Here is a 20001-nt window from a genome sequence, read left to right as displayed (position 1 = left end):
TTTTAGTGACTATTCTAGGCCAGACTGTAAACAGCCCGCACAGATAACGAGTAGGCGGCAGTTAGCAACACCACATTCAGGGCCTCGTCATGCTATAAAAACATATCGAATAATTATACTGTATTTGGCAATCTTCCTTTAATGAAGACCTAACGGCAGTCGTTAAATGTGATTGTGTACAACTGGGAAAACGTGATTTTTTCTACTAGTACAAAGTGTGCAACTCAAACGCTCTCCTACTTGACATATCATGACCGTCCTTCGTCTCTCTCCTATCTGCCGCCAGCCACCATTTGCCGCGACGTAACGAGCTCCTCCTTGATCCGCTGGACCGTCTGGGCATAGCCCTCCTTCTTCGCCAGCTCTTCCAGGGCCTTGGCCTGGGCCACCGTCTTCGGAATCTTGCCCGCGCCCGCGTGGTCCCATTGGGGTTCCAGCAGGCCCTTGGCCTCGCCCGCTGCAGCATCCATGGCCTTGCCAACGCCTGGAGGGGGTTAGTATGGTTAGTACGCCATTGTTCAAGGACCGAGTGAACGGGGACGGGGACGGGGACGGGGAGGAACATAGCGTACCCAGCTTCTCAAACTCCCACATGTTGGCCTTCATGCCGATGCCCGGGTATGCGTGCTTCCGCAAAAACGCCAGCCAGATCTGCACCGTTTCCGGATTGCCGTCACGGATCTGGATCAGCCGCCGCGACGTGATGCGCTCAAAGTTCTCCTGCGACTTCTTGTGAATGAAATGCGACCGGGGCACCGTCCAGCGCTCCGTGATGCGCGGCAGCGGCACGGGGCCGAACGCCGGCAGGCCGAGGTAGTAGGCAGCGCGCAGGGCAAAGTCGGAAAAGAGGATAAGACCACGCCTGCTGTACGAGCGCAGCTGCAGGTCAGCCGAGGGCACACCATACTCGGCCTCGCGACGGAGGGGTGCCAGATACAGCGCCTGGACGGAGCGGGGGACACGCGCGTTGTCAGTGGGGTCACTTTCAGTCGTCGTCGGTTTCGTTGGTCTGTGGGAGAGAAAGAACAACGTGTCAGTTCTGGACGCTGGGCCACGAAGAGAGGTGCAATCGGACGTGGTGTGCAATGGGATAACCTACAGTTCATTGGCCTGCTGTGAGGATGTCGACGACCGTCTGCGATCATGGCAGAGCTGTTGTTAGATGAATCGGCACTCAAAGTATATCGACATTCCCTTCGTCGCACTACGAGAACTCACAAGGAGCTGTTAAAGCGGTACTGTGCCGGTCGCATGACCTGTTGCCATACACATCTTGCGGTCGGCTAAGAACGAAGCCCCATTAGTCACGGTGATTGCTTTGGGTTTCGGATACCATTGCGGCTTGGACGCACCATCTGGACCTGAAGGGTCCGCCGAAGTGACCGTATTAATGGTGGTGCATTCATTTTGCGTCGCTGTGTCGTGAGGGAGACGAGGGATGTCCTCCTGACTCGGCTCGATGCTGGCCTAGAAAGATTTGATGCTGTCTGCAGATTTTTGGCGCGTTCCTAGTTCTCGCCCAGCACCGAAGCGGCACCATACCGTAATCGATATAAAATGCACTGTATTGCACACTGTGTTTTTTAGGAGCATTGAAATAATCCCCAACATTAAATCTTATAGTCTCTTCACACATTGCCTTGAGTTACAGTTGATTATTCATTTCCTCGGCAATAAACATGTACTGATTTGTCTGTGCTAAGAATTTGAGAACCGCTGCAAGAGCCTTCGCCGTCTAACGGCGGCTCGAGCGAGGCATATTTGCCGCGCTGCAATGCGTGGACAACACAGCTGGCATTTCAGCTCTTCGTTGAAAGCTCTCTGGAGCTCTCTAGCAAGCCCGTTGTGTTCGTTCGGCATGATTTCCGTCTTTCGACGGCCCTGTGTGGAAACACCTAGTCGGGTACGTGGCTAGACGAAGGCCTGCCAGGGCGCGGCACGTTGGACTGCCCTGGCTTTCGCTGCAGAATTTATTTGTATGATCTGGGGTGACGCCTCGCGCCGCACGTCCTGGCCTTTCCAAGTGGTCAAGAAAAGCCAAGAGCGATTCGAGCGAGGCAGCAGTCGTTGGCCATATCAAGGCCGGCGACGACGACCAGCAACAAGCTTCTTGTAGAAGCCCTTCTTGCCGCTGGCATTCTTCTCCTGGATCTTGTTGTACCGGCGCTTGAACTGCTGGTTGTACTCCTGTGACGCCAGAACCTCTTCGACCATGGTGTTTTTGCGCTGCTTGCGCGTCAGGCGATCACGCTCGCCCTTGGCCGTGCCCTCCAGGATGGTGCCAAACACGGAATATTTGGGAATCATGTTCTTGCGGTTGTCTTTCTTGAAGTGCTGCTTCGGGTCAAGGATGCCACGCATGCGCAGGATCTGGAACTCGCGCTTAGCTTCGGGCGTCAGGACGGTCTTCTGCAGGCCAAACCAGTCGGGGCCAGCATTGTCAGGTTCCTTTTACCAAGCAGTTAGTTTCGAGTGTCTTGTTGGTGAAACGTGTCAAAACAACAAAGAACTGCAAAAACAGTACAAAATAAACAGATCAGAGTAACTATGATAAAGAATAAAATCATGTGTTTGCAAGGGGTCACCCATAACGAGATCACCCAATGCCTCAATTTTATTGGGATAGTTTTCATCTTTTCATGCAGTGCGTTGGAAGGCGCAAAGCGGAAACAAAGCAAGGACAATCAACAACCATCAAGTAAACGTACCTTGTTCTTCTTCTTCTCGAGCTGCGCGACACGGATTGTCACGCCGTCCGTCTTGCCGGCCGCGACCTCTTTGCTGGCTGCAGCCTCTTCGGCCGCCTTCTTGGCCTCGTTGGCAACGGAGACTTGGAAAGGCCGGCCGTGAGCTGCCAACACGGCTGCGTTGTTCTTTTCAGCTAGCCTTTCTTCAGCCTCCAAAAAGAGGGCGTCGATCTGACTTTCGGTCAGATCTTCTATAGTTGTTGTCGCCATGGTTGTGTTTGTGGATGGAACATGCAAAAAGAAGAGAGGAAAGAGAGCTGGAAGAGCAGACACGCAACTCGGACACTTCATTGCAGCAATTTTTTCGTTGTCCCTGAAGAAATTAAGTGGGGACCTTAACTTAGTCATCTTGGTACTAGCGCGTACGCCAAAATCAGTTTGAAAGTGACTAATCATGCCTGATAAACAAGGCGACGACATCGCACTGCCACCAGTACAACGACGTACAACGTAATGCTTGCTGGCTGTCAGATGCCCACCGTCGCTGCTGTGCTGGCACGACAGCACGATCCACACCGGCACGCCGCGGGGTGGGTTGGGCACAGGCGCGAGGCCACCACAGTCCGACTACGTTGGAGGCCCACAATGCGGCGGCTGATGCCCAACCAGCCATTCACATTTCACTGACCGCTTTTGTTGTCTTGCGCGGAAAAGCAACGAGGAAATGCAGAGAAAAAGACACCCAAACACGTAAGAGACATCCTTTTGCGCCTCGCCCTCCCACACGCCTGCGCCCGCTGCAAGCTTTTCCCCCACCCGCAAATCTTAAACGTTATATACTGGGATGTCTTGTTCTTGAATTTCCGGACCCTATTTTTCGTTACCTGTCGAATCCTGCCTCATTCACAGCTTTGGAAGATAAAGAGATCCAGAAAACAAGCGCGAAGACAGGAGCCCGTGCTTCCTTTTATTTGCTATTTTATTTTTTATTTATACATCACCGATTGCGTTCCTTCCTAGAACAGTCGACCATCTTTGAGAAATACACGCAAAACGGACTCTGGAATAAACTCATCCAGTCAAAAAATAAGGTGCGTCATTTCGTCATAATTTGCTTCACATTCTATTCTGCCCACTACTTTTCGATCCCCCAATGCCTCGACCATGCACGGTGTCCTGCTATCCGTCTCTTCTACTGGCTCGTCCGGTCGCGACCAACGAATGGCTTGATTGAATTTCGGGGCCAGTTTGTATTATTCACCTGAGAGAAATGGGCAAACTGAACAGAAAGAGCTGAGTGGCTCCATTTGTGGACGGGCCCTGCCTTGTCGAGCAATCAAAATACACGACTCCTCCCCCGCGAGGAAGGCACGACCGGGCCACCGAGGGGCGCAAGTGAGAGAAGGAGAGTGCGCGTGCTCCATCCAACCAGACCGGGCAAGTGCGCCGTTGCCTTTCACAATGCGCCGGTAGTCTGGCACATCTTCCTTCCCATTGTGTTTGTTGAAGAAAGTAAAATCCGGCAAGACGAATGGCAAGGACGACCGACGACTCCACCAGCGATTCGTCCAATCCTCGTTGTTGTCGGCGAAGCTCTTTCATCACTGGCCAATCACCCGACTCCGCCAATCAAGGCCGCGCCGCGGAAGGAGCAAATCAAGAGCCAGCAAAGGGGTGTCAAAAACGAAAAAACGGGTTCGTTGGTCTGGTCTTTTGTCCCAGCGAGCGGCCCTGGTCGACCCCAGTCTGACCAAGATGGCGGGCGAAACGGGGTGGAGGACACGACTTCTGAACCAACGAGAAGCAAGCGGCGAGGCGCCCACCTTTTCCCCTCGTCCAAGCTCTGAGAGCCTTCCCGGGCCTTGCTTGGCCTTGCCTGGCAGCTTTGACAAACAAGGAAGGAACAACGAGGCACGGCGACCCCGCTAGGCCGGATCGCGAAGTAAACAAAACTGGGCGCGCATCCGCACCTGCCTTGTCACCTGCATACTGTGCAGCCAGCCTATTCCCCTCCCAGCAAGCGGGCACGTTACCAGCCTTCACATGACCGCTGACGTTTTCTGAGAGCTGTGATATTCTGCGTCTTCTGCTTTCTTTTTGTTCTTTGTTCTTTGTTTTATTTATTTTCTTTCAGTAGTCTTCGCGCAACCTTTCTCTGCCGCCTGCTTGGTCCGCCTGTCGCCTAATTGCTATCTCTGTTTTCACCCGGGAGAAGAAAAATCACACAAATTGGAAGCTCTTTGTATTTTTGCGTTTACAAATCCGTTACAGAATAGACTCTGTCGCAGTCCGACTTTGTTCAGCCGTCTTTTTTGCCGCGCAATATTCCTCGCGCCTCACACCTCGTCGCCCCGTCACTCGTGCTGCAGTCCATTCCAGGCACACTAGCCCAGCCACACGCGCCAGCCAACTAAACCCCCACTACTAGAAACATTATCCTCCACGACCACCGAAAACCGGCCCGGAGCTTCTTGCAAGCTTTCTTCGTTGTCTTCAACACCGCATCGACCCATTGGCGTCGTCGCCCATCCATCATCGCTGCATCCTCTGCTTTGCGCATCGCCTCTCCAAATCACCATCGTCGCGCACGCGCACCAATTCGTCGGCCATGGACGCCAACAACCAACCCGCTGCCAACGCCACCCCGGGCAACGCCCAGGGCCAGGCCGGACGCGCCCAGCAAGCCGTGTACGATACAAGCCATGGCGGCCATTACGGTACGTCGTTTGTCATACACTTTCTTCTTTGATCGCCCTGGATCGCGGTCAATGGGCCTTGCTCTGCCCTTCCCGTCCCGTGCCAGCCGACCTCTCATCTGCATATGCGACCAATGTGCTAACCCTCGATTTCGCATGTACTCTAGGCGCCAGCGCTGCGGTTCGTGTCCCACTCCTCCCTCCTCTCACTGCGCAAGCATTGCGAGCTGTTACATTGGATGCGCCATCGTCCCTTTCGACGCTGCCGATACTAACTATACCTTCCAGCTCTCCCAACAAGGTTATGCGCCTTCGGAGCTTTACACAGGCCCATGGGCCAACGTGCGTCCCAACTCGATCCCAATTTTTGCATTTGCCGTTGCTCACAACTAATGCTTATTGTCCGGATCTAGGTCCACCAAGGTCTCACGGGTCCGTACAAGGACATCCTCACGACGTACTGGCAGCAGACCATCAACCACCTCGAGAGCGATACACATGACTACAAGTTGCACCAGTTGCCCCTCGCCCGTATAAAGAAGGTCATGAAGGCCGACCCCGAAGTCAAGATGATCTCTGCCGAGGCGCCTATCTTGTTTGCCAAGGGTTGCGACATCTTCATCACGGAGCTCACCATGCGCGCCTGGATCCACGCCGAAGAGAACAAGCGCCGCACCCTCCAGCGCTCCGACATTGCGTCCGCACTCGCCAAGTCCGATATGTTTGACTTCCTCATTGACATTGTTCCCCGCGAAGAGGCCACGAGCCACCCCAAGAGAGGCAGCTCTAACCCAAGCGGGGCCGCTGGTGCCAACGCCGCATCAGCGAACGTTGCCGCTGCGGCGGCCGCGGCGGCGGCTGCAGCGGCGGCTGCCCAGCAGGGCGTTGCTGGCGGCGCCGGTGCCGGCCAACAGATCCCAGGAGCCAACCACGCGCTCGCCGAGTACGCGTCCATGGGCACGCATCCTCTGGGTGGTGAGGCTGACTACCGGCAGCCTGGTATGTATCCTGTGCAGGGCCAAACAGGTGCTCCAGCCGGCTATGGCCAGGGCCAGGCGCCAATGTATGCGGACATGGACCCCAACATGTACAACACGTATTCCATGCCTCCTCCCCAGGTACGTAATGCAAGACTATTCTAGGCGCCTTGTACTTTATGTATTTATAATTGGTATATGAACTGACCAACATATACAGGGCGGCGCATAATAAGGCGGAAACATAGGGCTGCCATGAATTGTCCGTTTGTGCTTGTTGGGAATAGTGGCGAGCGGTTCCTTTTCCTTTTTCACGTTCCTTGTTTTCCCGTTCAACCTCTACACTATTTTCCTTCACGTTTTAGGTTTCTATTCCCTCGCGATATCAATGTTTCATCTTTCACTTTTGCTTTCTTGTCCTAAAGTTATTTTTTGTATTCTTTTTAAGATGGATATTGGGCAAGAGGAAAATATATGTTCTTGGACCGTTTATTCCAATACTACATCGGTGTTCTTCGTCTTGGCTATTATAGTGTATCTGCAACTGCTCTACTCAGAAGAGTTAGCAATTTCTTCACATTTGCATACTTCATTTTTTGAGCACGTCAAAATCATCCACTATCTTGCAACGCATAATCTGACTTTCCAAAGACAAGGAAGCAATTCGAAATAGAAGAACAAATACGCTATATAAGAACAGTATATACAAAAAGCTGTTCCGAACTTTACACTCCCGGGTACAAGGACAGGTCATTGATATCATGGCGCAGCAGAGCAGCAACGCTCACCGTAAACCAAATCTGCTCGAGAAGTTGGCCAAGCCTTGTGCCGCCCGGTTCGGTCCCTCCACGGCGTGTGTCACCTTCTCTAGCAAGATCGCACCGTTTTGGGCATTGACACGGCCAAACTTCTTGTTCCGCGTCGTGATGTCGTAAAACTCGTCGGCGTTCTCGGCCTGCATCAAAGCCACAGACTGCTGCAACTCATCCAGGTTCTGCTCCAACATGAATGCGTTGTCGAGGCTGCCTACAAACTCGGTGAGGTACTGGACATCGCGCGCAAGGTCGGCGACACCGTTGGGGTTGATGTACTTGACTTCAGGAGCCAAGGGGAGCATCAGAATGCGGTCTGCAGCGTGGTTCAGAGCGTCGTAGTAGATGAGCTCCTTGATTTCTCGCGGCAGACTGAGCAATGTTGAGCTCATAATGTTGGACAGATACCGGGTGAGTGTCTGGATGTAGTTGCTCGGCTCCGATTGCGGTGTCGGGGCCATCCAGTCGTACTCAGCCGTATCCACTAGATCGTCAATCTTGGAGTTGACCAACTCAAAGATGCGCTTCTCGGCCGTCTTTTTGTTGCTCCGGAATTGCTCTGTGGCCGTCAAACTGACAGGCCCACCAGCCGACGTCGACGAACGTGCCCGGATCAGTAGCTGCTCTAGCTCTTGGCCAGCCGTTTCAAAGTGCTCCAGGTTGATCAGAATTTGCACAATCTGGCCAAGGTATTGGGAGCTTAACCGTTCCACAAGAGACTTGCAGATCTTGTCGTTCAAAAGCTCATCCAGAGACTAAAACGTTAGCAACAACCATACGACTTTGCGGTTCCTTATATTTCCTTCAACTTGTGCGAGGGGGGTTACCTTGCGCAGTGTCTCGTCGATGACGCTAGCATGCTGGAAATGGTCGTCGGAGAAAAAGTAGAATTGGTTAAGAAAGTTGCGGATGTCAATGCAGCAGAGTGGGTACATCTGAGAAAATGGCAGGACATAGGGGAATGTCAACTCGGATAACGGTTTTTCCTGCGTAAACCAGCTGACATTGACAACCTTCTCGTACTCCTCAAGGGTGTTGATCGTCATGGGCATGTAGTCGTCGGTTGACACTATTTCCTGGAAGTCTTCGCTGAAGCGCCGCTTCAGGAGCTCAGCGTACTTGTCAAACAACCGGAGCAAGAAGTTGTCTAGCATCGTGACCGAGTAACCCCAACCCTCCATGGTTTGGATAAACAACGCAATGACGCCCTTGACCTTCAAGAGGACCTCGGCGTTGTTAACGTCGCGGAGAGCCTTCGTGATGAGATTGATGACTGTCTGGCACATGGAGTCCCATAGCTCGTCCACATCAACCGTCGACCGCAGCTGTGGTGCCTTCCGCATGGTGGCTTTTTCAATAATGGCAAAGCCTGCAACACCCTCAAGAAGACTGCTAAGTGACGAGCCGTCATCATCGTCCTCCAACTTTACCGACGTTGGCATGAGCAGATCCTTTTGCTGTCGCCGTGTTGCTGCGTAGTCGGCACGGAACCTGTCGCTCTGGCCAAGGGCGTCGTGGATGTGCAGGGCCTCGAACAGCGGTGTAAAGTCAACGTTCACTTCGTCGTTGTCGAGCACGTCAAACTCCTCGCTCTCATCGAAGACCAGCTCGATGGCCGAGTTGAGCTTGAAGTGCTTCAAGAACCCATTCTGCTCGACGCGCTCCTTCATTCGCGTACGGCGAATGTCCGTGTGGTAAAAGGCAACCTCGCCCAGGAATTGCGAAGTCTCGCGCACGCGGTACAGCCATGTGTTGAGGTCGGTCATGACCGCCTCGGAGATGGTCTTTTGCGACGCGGGGATCGAGCGCTGGATCAGGTCGGCCAGCTGGTGCTGTGTGGCGTACTTGTTCTGGATGATGGGCACCAGATGCTCATTCTGCAGATCTTCGAGAGACTTCAGTGCCCCATAGTACTTCTTCTTGCGGATTAGCTCATGCGCGTGGTTGACGGCGTGCAGGATCCGCAGCGACTCGCGCAGAGCGTCTGCTGCATCAGAGATGTTCTGTCGGACCGCCCGGGTGTCGACGAGATTGCGCTTTTGCTCTGCAAGCTTCTCAGTACTCGCTTGGATGGACTGGTTGAGCTCGAGGATCTCGGCCGTCAATGCCACGGTGCCTTCGCGGACCTTTTGCAGCTGGTTGACGGAGCCTAGAAACTCTTCGTGCTTCGTGAGACCGATTGTCTCGATCTCGGCGTCACGGTCGTCGACATATTGCGCCAGGCTTTGCGTCAGGTTGACCGGCCGGCTGCCGTTGGTCGTCGCATCACGTAAGACTGGGATAAGTTGGTCGATGAAGTCGGTGTCGGAGGAAGACAAGATAATCTTGGCGGCAAATCACGCAGGTCAATATCCGGTCTTCAAGGCAAGTCCTTTGGTGCTTGTAGAAAACTTACATCTTGCACGGCTACGCCGTAGTCATCGTATGCCTGCGGCCGCCGCGGCATGGTCGCATGGATGTGTGCGGCAGGAAATACTTTAGCGCCTGTGTTGGGCCACGCTCGACAGCAGCGTCTATTGAACCATCTATCCTAGGATGTAGTGGGCAAAGAACGAAGGTGGTAGATTGAATCGGATGTCGTGGTTGGAGTCGGTGTCGTCGTCACATAAAAAGGAAGCTGCTCCATGTCAAGTTCGATACAAGGGCAGGGACAGCAGCCGCTAGGCTGCCACCAATCTAAAACAGCTCCAAAGCTCTCTATCATTTTCATGTGGACCAGGCGGGGAAATGCACGTGACCTTCAAATGCAACGGTCCCACCACCAAACTGGCAGGAACCTCCACTTACGGGAGTGTTTGATGTGGAGGCTAAAATGGAGTTGTGCCCCGTCGAGAAGACGGCTCCAAGAAAAGGCCAGTGAAAAAAAGACGCAAAAAAATAAGAATCACGCTTTTGGAGGTAAAAATAACTGACTTGAACCAGGCCCGAATTGAACGGACAATCTTCGGGAAGCACCATTTACTGGAATCCGACGCGTTACCATTGCGCCACTGGTCCGTTGCATACGCATGGATTCCGCTATCTTGGCTTATGAGCCAGCAACACCGGCCGGGTCATTATTATGCGCGCATACGGAAATAATACTGTACACTATGTGATTTTTCTATAGTTTTTGCATAGGAGAAAAATCAAAAGTTCTGAGTTAAATAGCACAATTCTGTTTATTCCTTTTTTTTAAAAAAAAAAAAAAATACACACACACCTTTTCTTTATTTATTTATGGGACTGGCAATGAAAGACTCATGACTACGTGCTCATGGAAAGTAAAGGTCTGGGGCACATTCAATAAATCTAAATGAAGCTACTCACATACTCTGGCCCCATTCCTGTTGTATAAAGTAAAAACTGACAATATTCTTTTGTAGAAAGAAAAGGAGCTAGAATACCAACCGAGAATGGTATACAACAAGTTCCCTCTTTGCCTGAAAGAACGTAGAACCCCAACAATAAATAATGTAAGTATAGGTGTATCTCCTGTCCTATTCCTGCTTGCTATGGCCTACTCCGTCGTTTATCTTTTTACTACAGGAAATGAGCCGCGTACTGTGATGCACATCCAGTCGCATCATATCATGTTGAGATCACAAAAACAAGGAAATGACGTATCTATTGCCAGAGACAACCTTTAAAGGCCGCCCTCCTATCGTGCAACACCCGACTGCTAATACATATTCTATCGTATTCTCCGTCAAAGTGTTTTGTGAGTGAGATGTAAAATTTTGTCAACTAGATCGCACGCAAGGTTCAGGCTCCTGAATGTGTCGTGACGCTCCAATGCCGTCGAACCGCAAAGTAAACGGTCTGAAAGGCCACGAATACCACCCCGTTAAGCCCCGTGAATATCTTGATGATATGAGATGTCCCTTTGACTGGCAAAAGACGAGAGCCAGGCTTCTTTCTGAGGGACATTCTCCAAGGGCCATGCCACCTTTCGCTCCTTCCTCGACTGGACCTTGTCGCGACCGACCAGCGCGTGCCTTCCCAAAACTTAGAGAACCAGGTCGCTCCTTCCTGCTGTGGACATGCTCGCAACTTCCTCTCTCTCTGTTGTTAAGACGCGTTCGCACCTTCCTGTTTCAAGAAAATTGTATGCCCCAGGACTGACTTGTTTTTTTGTTTTTCCCACTCACCAGGTCCGCTTTCCCGGCTCTCCTTTCCTTTCTTCTCCCACCTCTATCGACCTCGCTTCACGTCTCTTTTTGTTTTTGACTCACATCATCTTGCATTTGGCGGTTCTTTTTGACTTGCCAGCTGCATTTGCCTGTTGTGTTGTGGCTTTATTTCCCGTTTCAACTTCGTTGTGCTTCCTTTTTGACTCTGCGTGTTTCGGTCCCTTTCGAACATCATCACCTACTCTTCCTAAAGACGTCTGGTAAGTCTTATCTGAGCCATTTCCAACTGTCATTTTCGGAGACTATCAACGTCGAACACTATGTGTGTCTTTGGTAGCTAATAGTGAAATATTTCGTCAGATGGCTGCGGGTCCTTCGACCATGTCGCAGTTCCGCGACCAGTTTTCGCAATCGTCTCCGGGTTCTGTCTCCGGAGGCGGTGCTGACGCCGGAAATATTACTGGTACTCCATCCTCTCGCCTCATCGCATTCTCACCGAACGCCAGTTCGGTGAAGTCCACGTCCAAGCTCATCCAGACACCCGATCGCGAGGACACTTTGGTCTTCTCGCCTACTCATAGTAGCGGTGGTGGCTTCCGTGCCACCAACATGTCTGCGGACAAAGACCCCTTTGTCACTCCTTCGTCCAAGGCAAAGATGAAGTCGAACCAACAGCTGTCTGCTGCCGCGTCTAGCTTCCGCCCGTTCTATGATAGCTTGTCTTCGAACGGATCTGTTGAGGGTAATCCCCAAGCAGCCGAAGGGCAAGACCTTCAAGTGTCAATTCCTGGCCAGATTTCCAATAGTCTGAGCACTGAAATCTTCTTGTCGCGATGTGTCGAGTTTTCATGTTCGACTCAACTTGGGGCCGCTGAACTTAATGAATTCATCGGTGTATGTGTTATATCCCTCATCGGTCCCAGCTGATACCCACATAAAGTTTCAATCTATTCACCAAGCCGATACTAATCAGCGCCTGAATATAGAGACTTACGTCGCTCACGAGAGCTGGGGGTGCACACAAGACCATTTGCTCCAGAAACTCAAAGGTGTACGTTCATTATAACAGCATTCGGGATGCGATCACCTGCCACAGAAACGTCCATTTGTGTGGCCCCGGCTGGTCGTCGACTTTCATGACCCCCCCTGACTTCATGCAGGTGAGTTGATGTCTTTCACCTTTTACAACGCACTCATACACTTCTCGTTCTAATATGTGTTGTAGCTTGCTATGCCCAGTGACATGTTTGCTGCTGCGAATGAGGGCCAGTTGGATATGCTTGCTGTTCTTCTCCACAATGCTCCTATGGAATTATCCCAGGTCGAGCCCCATGTGCTCAAGCTGCTTCAGGCCGAGGGAGATCTTTTCGCTTTCCAGAAGGATCCTCGGTCGGAGGAGGGTGCTGTCAAAGCGATCATTGAATACGCTGACTGTACTGTTGCCATGAATGTGGCGTCGAAATTGAATGGCGTCATTGTTGATGTAAGTGCGAGATAGCATCTCAGCGAGCACATTACAACCAGCCCATTTTCAATGATATTGATAAGCTGATGAGTACTTTACACAAAACAGGGCCTCCACATCCGGCTGAGCTTTTACCAGCCTGATGGACACACTGGGCGAGCGGCGCCTCCGAACGACGGAGTTACGACGCCGATGCCTACTCCTGGCCGCTACCCTCCGCCGGACAACAACACTGCGAGTTTCCAAGGGCAACAAGGCATGCAGCCCCAAAAGATGGCGATGCAACATGGTTCCAACTCCATGGTTCCAGCCAGACATCAGCCAACCCCTCCAACGTCAGGCATCGGCGGACCGCCGCAGCAGCAGGTTGCCCTCGTCCACATGGTGGTGCGTAACCCATACGGCACCACTGGCCCAATTATCCTGGATCCATTCAATGGTACGAGCTCAGGAATGGGAGGTATGGGAGGCATGGGAGGCATAGGAGGCATGGGAGGCATGGGAGGCATGAGCACCTTGGGGCCAATGGGGCCAATGGGCTCAATGGGAACTACGGGAGGCATGGCCGGAATGGGACCAATGGCCGGAGCCCCCATTGTCTTTCCTCCCGGGACGCCCATGTCAACCATTGTTCATCAAGGATATGACGGCGGACAGAGACGTGGTCCCATGGTACGTTATGGCAACCGTCGCGGCGTAATGCGCATGGATAGGTCGATGCAGTTTGGCCCCAACGGCCATCATAACCAAGTGGATGTCAAGCGTATTCGCGATGGTGTTGATGTGCGGACGACGGTAAGTCTCGATAAACGCTGGGAACATTGAGCCGCCTATTGAATACATGGGCTGATCAAATTCTAGATTATGCTCCGAAACATTCCCAATAAGGTCGACCAGCGGATGTTGAAGGCAATCATCGACGAATCGAGCTGGGGCAAGTACGACTTTATGTACTTGCGAATTGATTTCGCAAACGATTGCAAGTAAGTTGTGCTGTGTTTGTCCATGTATGCCAAAACTACTGTTTCATTATGCTAACCAATCTCAAGTGTCGGATATGCGTTCATCAATTTTGCAGATGTAAGTCGGCCCAATCAACTCTACAGGCTTTGAGCTTATACTGACAAACAACAGCCGCTAGATATCATCGATGTACGTGAATGGCAGCATCTACTAGACGAATATCTCGTCCCAAGCGGGTATCTTTCCGTCTCCTGTCATTTACGTCTTTCTTGCTAATCAGACTATATAGTTTGCTAATGCGAGGGACAACCAACGCTGGTGAGAACAAGAGCAGCTCTCTATTTCATCTTCCTCGGGCGACCAGCTGACGATCATGTAGGAACTGTTTCCGGAGCGACAAAATTGCTGAGATTTCTTATGCTAGTAAGATACTTACGTTGTTGAATGACGGGTTTGCTTGGCATGAATATCAACAAACTAACGGACCATAGCCATCCAAGGTAGAGATTGCCTTGTGCAGAAGTTTCGAAACAGCTCCGTGATGCTCGAATCACCCCACTACCGTCCTAAGGTAAGGGTTTCTGGAACGAGTACTACAATGGAATGAGAGAGAATTTCTAATCATTCTGTGTATAGCTTTACTACACCATAGGTGGGACCAACCCCGAGCTTGCTGGCCGTGAAGAGGAGTTCCCCGGACCAGACAATCCGTCCAAGATGAAGCGGAGCTGCGAGAATGCTGAGCACGTTGGTTAGTGACACAAAATGACCATTGGCTTGGCCATCCCTTCATAGTTTATAATGCATCCCGCATTGACTAATAGAATTTGGCACAGGTCTCTTCACACCCCATCTCAGCCAGTACTACCGGGATGAACAACGTCGCCGCCGCTCTCAGTTCGACCGTGGTACTAGAATGGCGGCTCTTGAAGAGATTGACTACGACGCAAGTCTTCAGCGTGTGTACGTGCCGAACTAAACAGCAACGGGCCATTCGGCGCTGCCATCGTTGGCACCTTGAAGCCAAGCAATGGGTCTCGTTGCTGACGATGCTCGGCAAACGGTACCGGTATATCATCATCTTGCGACCATGACTGTCCTCCATGCTACACTTTTTGCAATGTTTGCCTTCTATTATTTCTTTTTATTTTGTTTTCTCATTTGTGTCACCTTTGAAAATGCCATACAAAGGCTCTACTGATATTACAAACCTGTCCTGGAGGCTGTGGAAGCACGGCGATGTTGCCCCGACGTGTCTCAAGCGAGATGTGTTTGGAATCCGGGCTGTTTGTCTTTATATGTGAATGGGGACCTGTTTGCTATTTATCATGTTTGTTGTTTTGTTTGTCAGCTACGAAAACCAAAAAATCGCTCCCGGTTTTTTTTCTTTATGTTTTCTTTCGCTGCACGTTATTGCATCGGTAAGAAATGGCATGTCTTGTCAACGAGGATGGAAGGAATCTTGAGGGTTGATTAATCTGGCGGCAGTGGATAATGTTTCATATACCAGTGTGTATGGGAGTCAGGTATTGTGGTCTTGTCGAAGCACGTTCTGAACCAAGTTTGCTGTGTTTTGTTTTATAAATTGACAGGGTCATGCATGGTAACTGGTACCGGCCGTTTGTACCATCTGCTGTTATCTTTTCGCTTTCATACTTCCCAGCTTCTTTTTGGAGGCTTTCAATCAGTTCTCTCTAGTTTAGCAAAATCAAGTAAATCCTTACAAAAGTCATGTGCCCATTTGCTCATTCGCAACGAAGTTAAACTAGACATAGAGAGTCAAAAAGCTAAACACGATGAAAGCATTACTCAAAACAACGCTTATGCTAACTATCATTAATGTACTGCATCGCAGTTCGTAAGCTGAAGAATAGAATACAAGGCTATGTACATTCGTTATGGATACGGGTTCAACCCTGCATCCTTTGCTCAATTACTATGGTCGTCTGAGAGTGACGCTAGGCGTTTGCGGCCCAAAGGGGGGCCTGGAGGGGCCTCTGAAGAGCCTGTGCCTGGGAGAAAGGATGTGGTCATGGATGACGAGGACAAGTCGTCTGCCGTGCCATTGAGTTTTGTAGGTGTTGCAGCAGTCGGTGTGAACAAGCCGAGGCTGTCGCTGCAATCCAATATTGTCCTAGTGTTTCCATCGGGGCGGACGGTCGTGGCTTCCGACAGCACAGTCTCGTCATGGTCTTCGCCGCTGTCCTCTTCATCCTCGAGTTGATCGGCAGCCTCTTCAATGTCGCTCAGACGAAGAGAGGCGGGTGGTGTCAGAGACTTGGGTTCAACAAGAACGGGCCCTTTTCCCTTTTCTTGCATGACTTGGGTCGCCCGATCATCAACGTCCAACATGCTGTCCTGGCCTTCGTTGGAGAGGATTGGTTCCGGCGATACAGGCGATCCTGGGGAGGAAGGCGAAGTCGGCGTGGTCGGTATTAGTGGCAAGACCTTGTTCTTGTTGATAGGAGCCGGGACGGCACTGGTAGCACCACCGCCACGTACAGGCATGGGCTGTGTTCGCAAATTGCTTGGAGGTGGAGACCCGGCCGCATACGACGACAGCGGGTAGTCCGAGGCGTAGACGGAATAGGCCGCGTACGGATTGCGTAGGTTGTTCCGCAGCGACCGAAGGTTCGAGCGTAGACCGACCGAAGACGACGCCGACGGAGGCGACGCTGGTGACGGAGACATGGCCGGGCCAGCCGGCATGTACCCAGCTGCCGCAGCCATGGCTGCAGCCGTGGCGGTGTTGACGTCGAGCGGCACGGAAGCCGAGCTGCTCGACAGCAGTCCCCGTGAGAAGATGACGAGGGCGAGACAGCAGAGCAGCAGCACAGACTGGAGGATGGCCATGCGCTTCTGGAAGACCACTTCGTCGGCAAGCACGTTGAGGCGGTCGCTCAGGGCGACCGTCTCGCGCTGGTTCTGCTCGCGCTGCGTCTCGAGTGCAATGACCGTCGACTGCCAGATCTGGTCGTATTGCTGGCGCATGTTGCGTAACTCGGACAGAACGGTGTTGTTGAGGGTGTCTAAAAAGGAGTCGACACGCGCGATCTGTTTGCGCTCCATCTTGCGCAGAGCTTCTTGAAGAAACCGCGACTGGTCTTCAATGTACTGCAGAGACAGAGACGTGTTGGACTCCAGCAACTGGAGCCGCTTTGTGATGGATTTGAAGAAGCTCTCTTGCACGATGGGCGGCGGCGGTGGGGATTGGGCGCCGCCGGTGGATGCACCATTGTTGTTACCGCCTGACGAGCTAGTAGAAGCAGAGCCCTGGCCACCGCCGCCGGGCGTGGCGCCTGGGGTATACCCCGACCCGCCTGTCGATCCAGACGGGCTGCCACCTGACTGCGACGAGCTACCAGCTGCACCCGCTCCACCGGATGCCGCCCTGTTCCTAGAATGTGACGTCTGTACGGTCGTCGTTGTGGGTGGTGTTTGTTGGCTTCCAACAGAGCCAGGTTTCTGCTTTGCCGGTTGTGGTTGTGCTGAAACATCCAGCTCTGGCGCCTTAGCCGCGGGAGGAGAGGGACTTGCGACTGGCTCGGATGATTGAGAGGGCTGAGACGCATCGGAGGCGGTGGATGCGATGGACGAGGTGGAAGCTGGTTGTGGAGGGTTGGAGGCCGATTCCGCCGACGTACGTTTAGCAGCGGTTTGAGTATGTGTGGGAGTTGAGGCATGCTCAGGGGGTTGAACAGAGGAGGCCGACGCAGGCTCGGGGATCTCTGAAGAAGACTGGTTGTTTATCTCCGCATGAGCCTCCACTGGCATTGCGCGTCGTTGCTCTTGTGACGACGCGGGGGCTGAAGAGTCATCGGCATTTGCTACTGAGCTGTCTGAAGATCCGTCGGGAGTTGCTGATGATAAGCAGACGGCATCTGCATTGAATAAGCCTAGGTACGCCGCAACGGGGTTCCAAGGTGTGTAGCCGCCCGGGCCATATACATCAGCGTCCGCTGAAAACTTCGTAGCACCGTCGGCGACGATTGGTGATGCCTCCGATGCCGCAATGGTCTCCGCCTGTGTATGCTGCGCGTGTTCGTCCGCTTGTTTCTGTTTACGGTCTTCCTCGGCCAGTTGCTGATTGTACTGGTTTTGGTTCTGGTTCTGCTGCCCATTTCCCTCGTATTGCTCCTGGTTCTCAAGCTCCTCGTCATCGTCACCATCGCGGCCGTTCTCGCTGTCTTTCCAGGAGTCCAGCATCCGCGTTCCGTGCACGCGCAAAAGAGAGATTGGGCAGTAGTACTCGCTACCGTAGTGCGTCAAAAAATCGATGCGGATGTATTTGGCCCAGATCTGCGGGTGCTCGATCAGAAAGGGCTGGATGTCGCGCGAGTTGCGCGCCTCGAACTCGCCCAGCGTTCGCCAGCGGTCGGCTTTGACGGGATAGCGGTCGCTGACGCCAACGCGAAAGCGGCGCACCATGCTGGAGAAGAACTCAAAGTTGGCCAGGACGACGGTGTCGACAAGGATGTCGTCGCTCAGCTCGACAATGACGTGCTTGTCACGCGTGCGGCATTCGAGCAGCATGTACGAATCCTTGTTCTCAACGAGAATGGCCTTGGCGTTCTTGACGCCCTTGTTGGCCTTGAGGACGGTGGCGCCAGCGTCAAACGACGCAAACGAGAAGCGCTCTTTGCCTGTCTTGCCCGCATCCTTACTGCGATAGTATTGGGTCGCGCCGTCCGCGTAGACCACGGCTTCATCTTGCGTGCCTGCGCCTGAACCCCCGCTTCCGGAAGCCGCGTTGCCGCCATCCGCAGCAGAACCGTCCTGCCGGTGGCCTCCGCCGGTTCCACCGCGGTACTGGTCGGGGGTTCGAGCGGACGCGGAGCCTGCCATCTCCGACACTTTTTCGTTGAGTACGTCAAAATCGAGCGCGATCTCGCCGTCGTCGCCGATGCTGTCGATGTTGATATCACCGCCGGCACCGTGCGCATGCTGTCCTGCATGGTGCTGGTGCTGGTGCAGGTGCTGGTGCTGGTTCTGGTGCTGCCGGCGCCGGGCTTGCAGTTCCGCCGGATCTTGTCCGGCCTTTTTCAGCTGAAGAGCCTTCCATTCTTCAAAAGACATGAATGACTCAGTGGCCAGGTCTTCTTGGTTTTCATCGTCGTCCTTCCCCTTCTCCTTGTCGGTCTCTTTGGCCTCCCTACCGTAAGCGGTTTCTGCAGCTGATGCCGTCTCAGATGGTGCCGCCATGGTGTGCCCGCTCGAGCCCGCGCCGTTCTTCGTGTCTGTTGTTGTGGCCGTCGCATTGGCGCTCGACCAGCTTGTCCGTAGGCATTGCTGCGGAAGTGTATGTGTAATGTAGTTTATTGTCTTTGATTGGCATGTCTCGGTGTCGAATGAGCCTGCTACCGACGAGGAAGACGAGATATGGGAGGAGGATGTCGCGTGGGAGGAAGCGGAGGAAGGTTGCGATATGGTGACGGATACGGTGGTGGCGGTGGAGGACGTGGAGGACGATATCAAGACCGTCGATTCGGAGGAAGGGGAATTTGCAGACGAAGCAATCACAACCGCTTCCGCCATAGCAGCAGCATCGGGAATGGGTGTTGTCATCGCCGCCGTCGATGATGCGTCGGTCGCCTCAGCCGGAACTGGCCGCCCGAACCCGAGCAGACCCACGGCGGCGGCCGACACATAGAGCATAAAGCCCCTCGCCATGGTCGCTGTTGTGGTCCTTGCCGTCGGTCTGGTATAGGATGGCGTCTTGTTGCTACCGTCTCGTTAAGAAAGTCGGTGTCGTCGTCTATTGTCTATCCATGACTCGGCGCAAAGGCGGCCAGGTGGTCTCGCATTGTGGACGTAGAGGTGGCCGTTCCAGTGCAATGTTCCTTGCCAGTGCGTCAATTTATTATGAAGGGGGGGAGGGGGGGGGTCGTCACGTTCAGTGTGTGGTCGTCGTTGCAACTTACGGTCGTTGATACGAAAGATGTCAAAAACGGGACCAGGATTGGCCCCAGAGGACGAGGATGTGGCTAGAACTGTGGAGATAGTGTAGGTTTAGTGGCGGTTGCTTTTCCCCCTAATTTAGTCGTAATTAAGCGTTGCCGTTTTAGGACGGATATGCATGTCATCTTTTCCAGAGGGGCGTCGACATGCCGTTTACGGATGAAAAAGAGGAAGACCTAACGAAAAGAGTGAGCTTCCAAGCTTCCGTAACATCGTAATTTGATGCCATAAGAGGGCTCTCGAAGGCAGGCGATAGAGGCAGGCATTAAGGCACGCTTTACAAACTATTGCATCAGTGCACAAGAGGTGTGCAATTTATGTGATGGTACGC

At 52.8% G+C, this 20001-nt stretch overlaps 6 protein-coding genes and 1 non-coding gene across 7 annotated transcripts; 2 read left to right on the top strand and 5 right to left on the bottom strand.

The window, feature by feature from the left end:
- Positions 1-272: 272 nt before the first annotated feature.
- Positions 273-1406, bottom strand: SPBR_02952 (uncharacterized protein; the record flags this gene model as incomplete). The annotated part of the gene is made up of 5 exons (XM_040761255.1): positions 273-484; positions 573-1009; positions 1100-1135; positions 1219-1283; positions 1353-1406. The coding sequence occupies 5 exons, from the start codon at positions 1404-1406 to the stop codon at positions 273-275; spliced, it is 804 nt and encodes a 267-aa protein (XP_040620952.1).
- A 670-nt stretch (positions 1407-2076) lies between these two features.
- SPBR_03128 (nucleolus protein required for cell) lies at positions 2077-2957 on the bottom strand (the record flags this gene model as incomplete). Its single annotated transcript, XM_040761431.1, has 2 exons — positions 2077-2448; positions 2709-2957. 2 exons carry the CDS (start codon positions 2955-2957, stop codon positions 2077-2079), a joined length of 621 nt encoding a protein of 206 aa, XP_040620951.1.
- Positions 2958-5295: 2338 nt separating this feature from the next.
- On the top strand, positions 5296-6592 carry SPBR_02861 (uncharacterized protein; the record flags this gene model as incomplete). Its single annotated transcript, XM_040761164.1, has 4 exons — positions 5296-5404; positions 5685-5725; positions 5797-6501; positions 6581-6592. 4 exons carry the CDS (start codon positions 5296-5298, stop codon positions 6590-6592), a joined length of 867 nt encoding a protein of 288 aa, XP_040620950.1.
- Positions 6593-7144: 552 nt separating this feature from the next.
- SPBR_02386 (uncharacterized protein) lies at positions 7145-9618 on the bottom strand (the record flags this gene model as incomplete). The annotated part of the gene is made up of 3 exons (XM_040760689.1): positions 7145-7927; positions 8000-9496; positions 9568-9618. The coding sequence occupies 3 exons, from the start codon at positions 9616-9618 to the stop codon at positions 7145-7147; spliced, it is 2331 nt and encodes a 776-aa protein (XP_040620949.1).
- Positions 9619-10086: 468 nt separating this feature from the next.
- Positions 10087-10169, bottom strand: SPBR_09499. Its single transcript has one exon. It is a non-coding gene; the product is annotated as a tRNA-Trp (tRNA).
- Positions 10170-11665: 1496 nt separating this feature from the next.
- On the top strand, positions 11666-14691 carry SPBR_02289 (meiosis protein; the record flags this gene model as incomplete). The annotated part of the gene is made up of 8 exons (XM_040760592.1): positions 11666-12178; positions 12510-12767; positions 12858-13544; positions 13611-13732; positions 13799-13829; positions 13884-13901; positions 14349-14463; positions 14537-14691. 8 exons carry the CDS (start codon positions 11666-11668, stop codon positions 14689-14691), a joined length of 1899 nt encoding a protein of 632 aa, XP_040620948.1.
- A 950-nt stretch (positions 14692-15641) lies between these two features.
- SPBR_02212 (uncharacterized protein) lies at positions 15642-19382 on the bottom strand (the record flags this gene model as incomplete). Its single annotated transcript, XM_040760515.1, has 2 exons — positions 15642-19001; positions 19233-19382. The coding sequence occupies 2 exons, from the start codon at positions 19380-19382 to the stop codon at positions 15642-15644; spliced, it is 3510 nt and encodes a 1169-aa protein (XP_040620947.1).
- Positions 19383-20001: the final 619 nt, after the last annotated feature.

The sequence above is a fragment of the Sporothrix brasiliensis genome (assembly GCF_000820605.1).
Source record: "Sporothrix brasiliensis 5110 chromosome Unknown Cont17, whole genome shotgun sequence".
In the NCBI taxonomy this organism is placed as follows: Eukaryota; Fungi; Ascomycota; class Sordariomycetes; order Ophiostomatales; family Ophiostomataceae; genus Sporothrix; species Sporothrix brasiliensis.
Note: the sequence above shows the minus strand (reverse complement) of the source record. Positions and strands in the feature narration are given on the sequence as shown.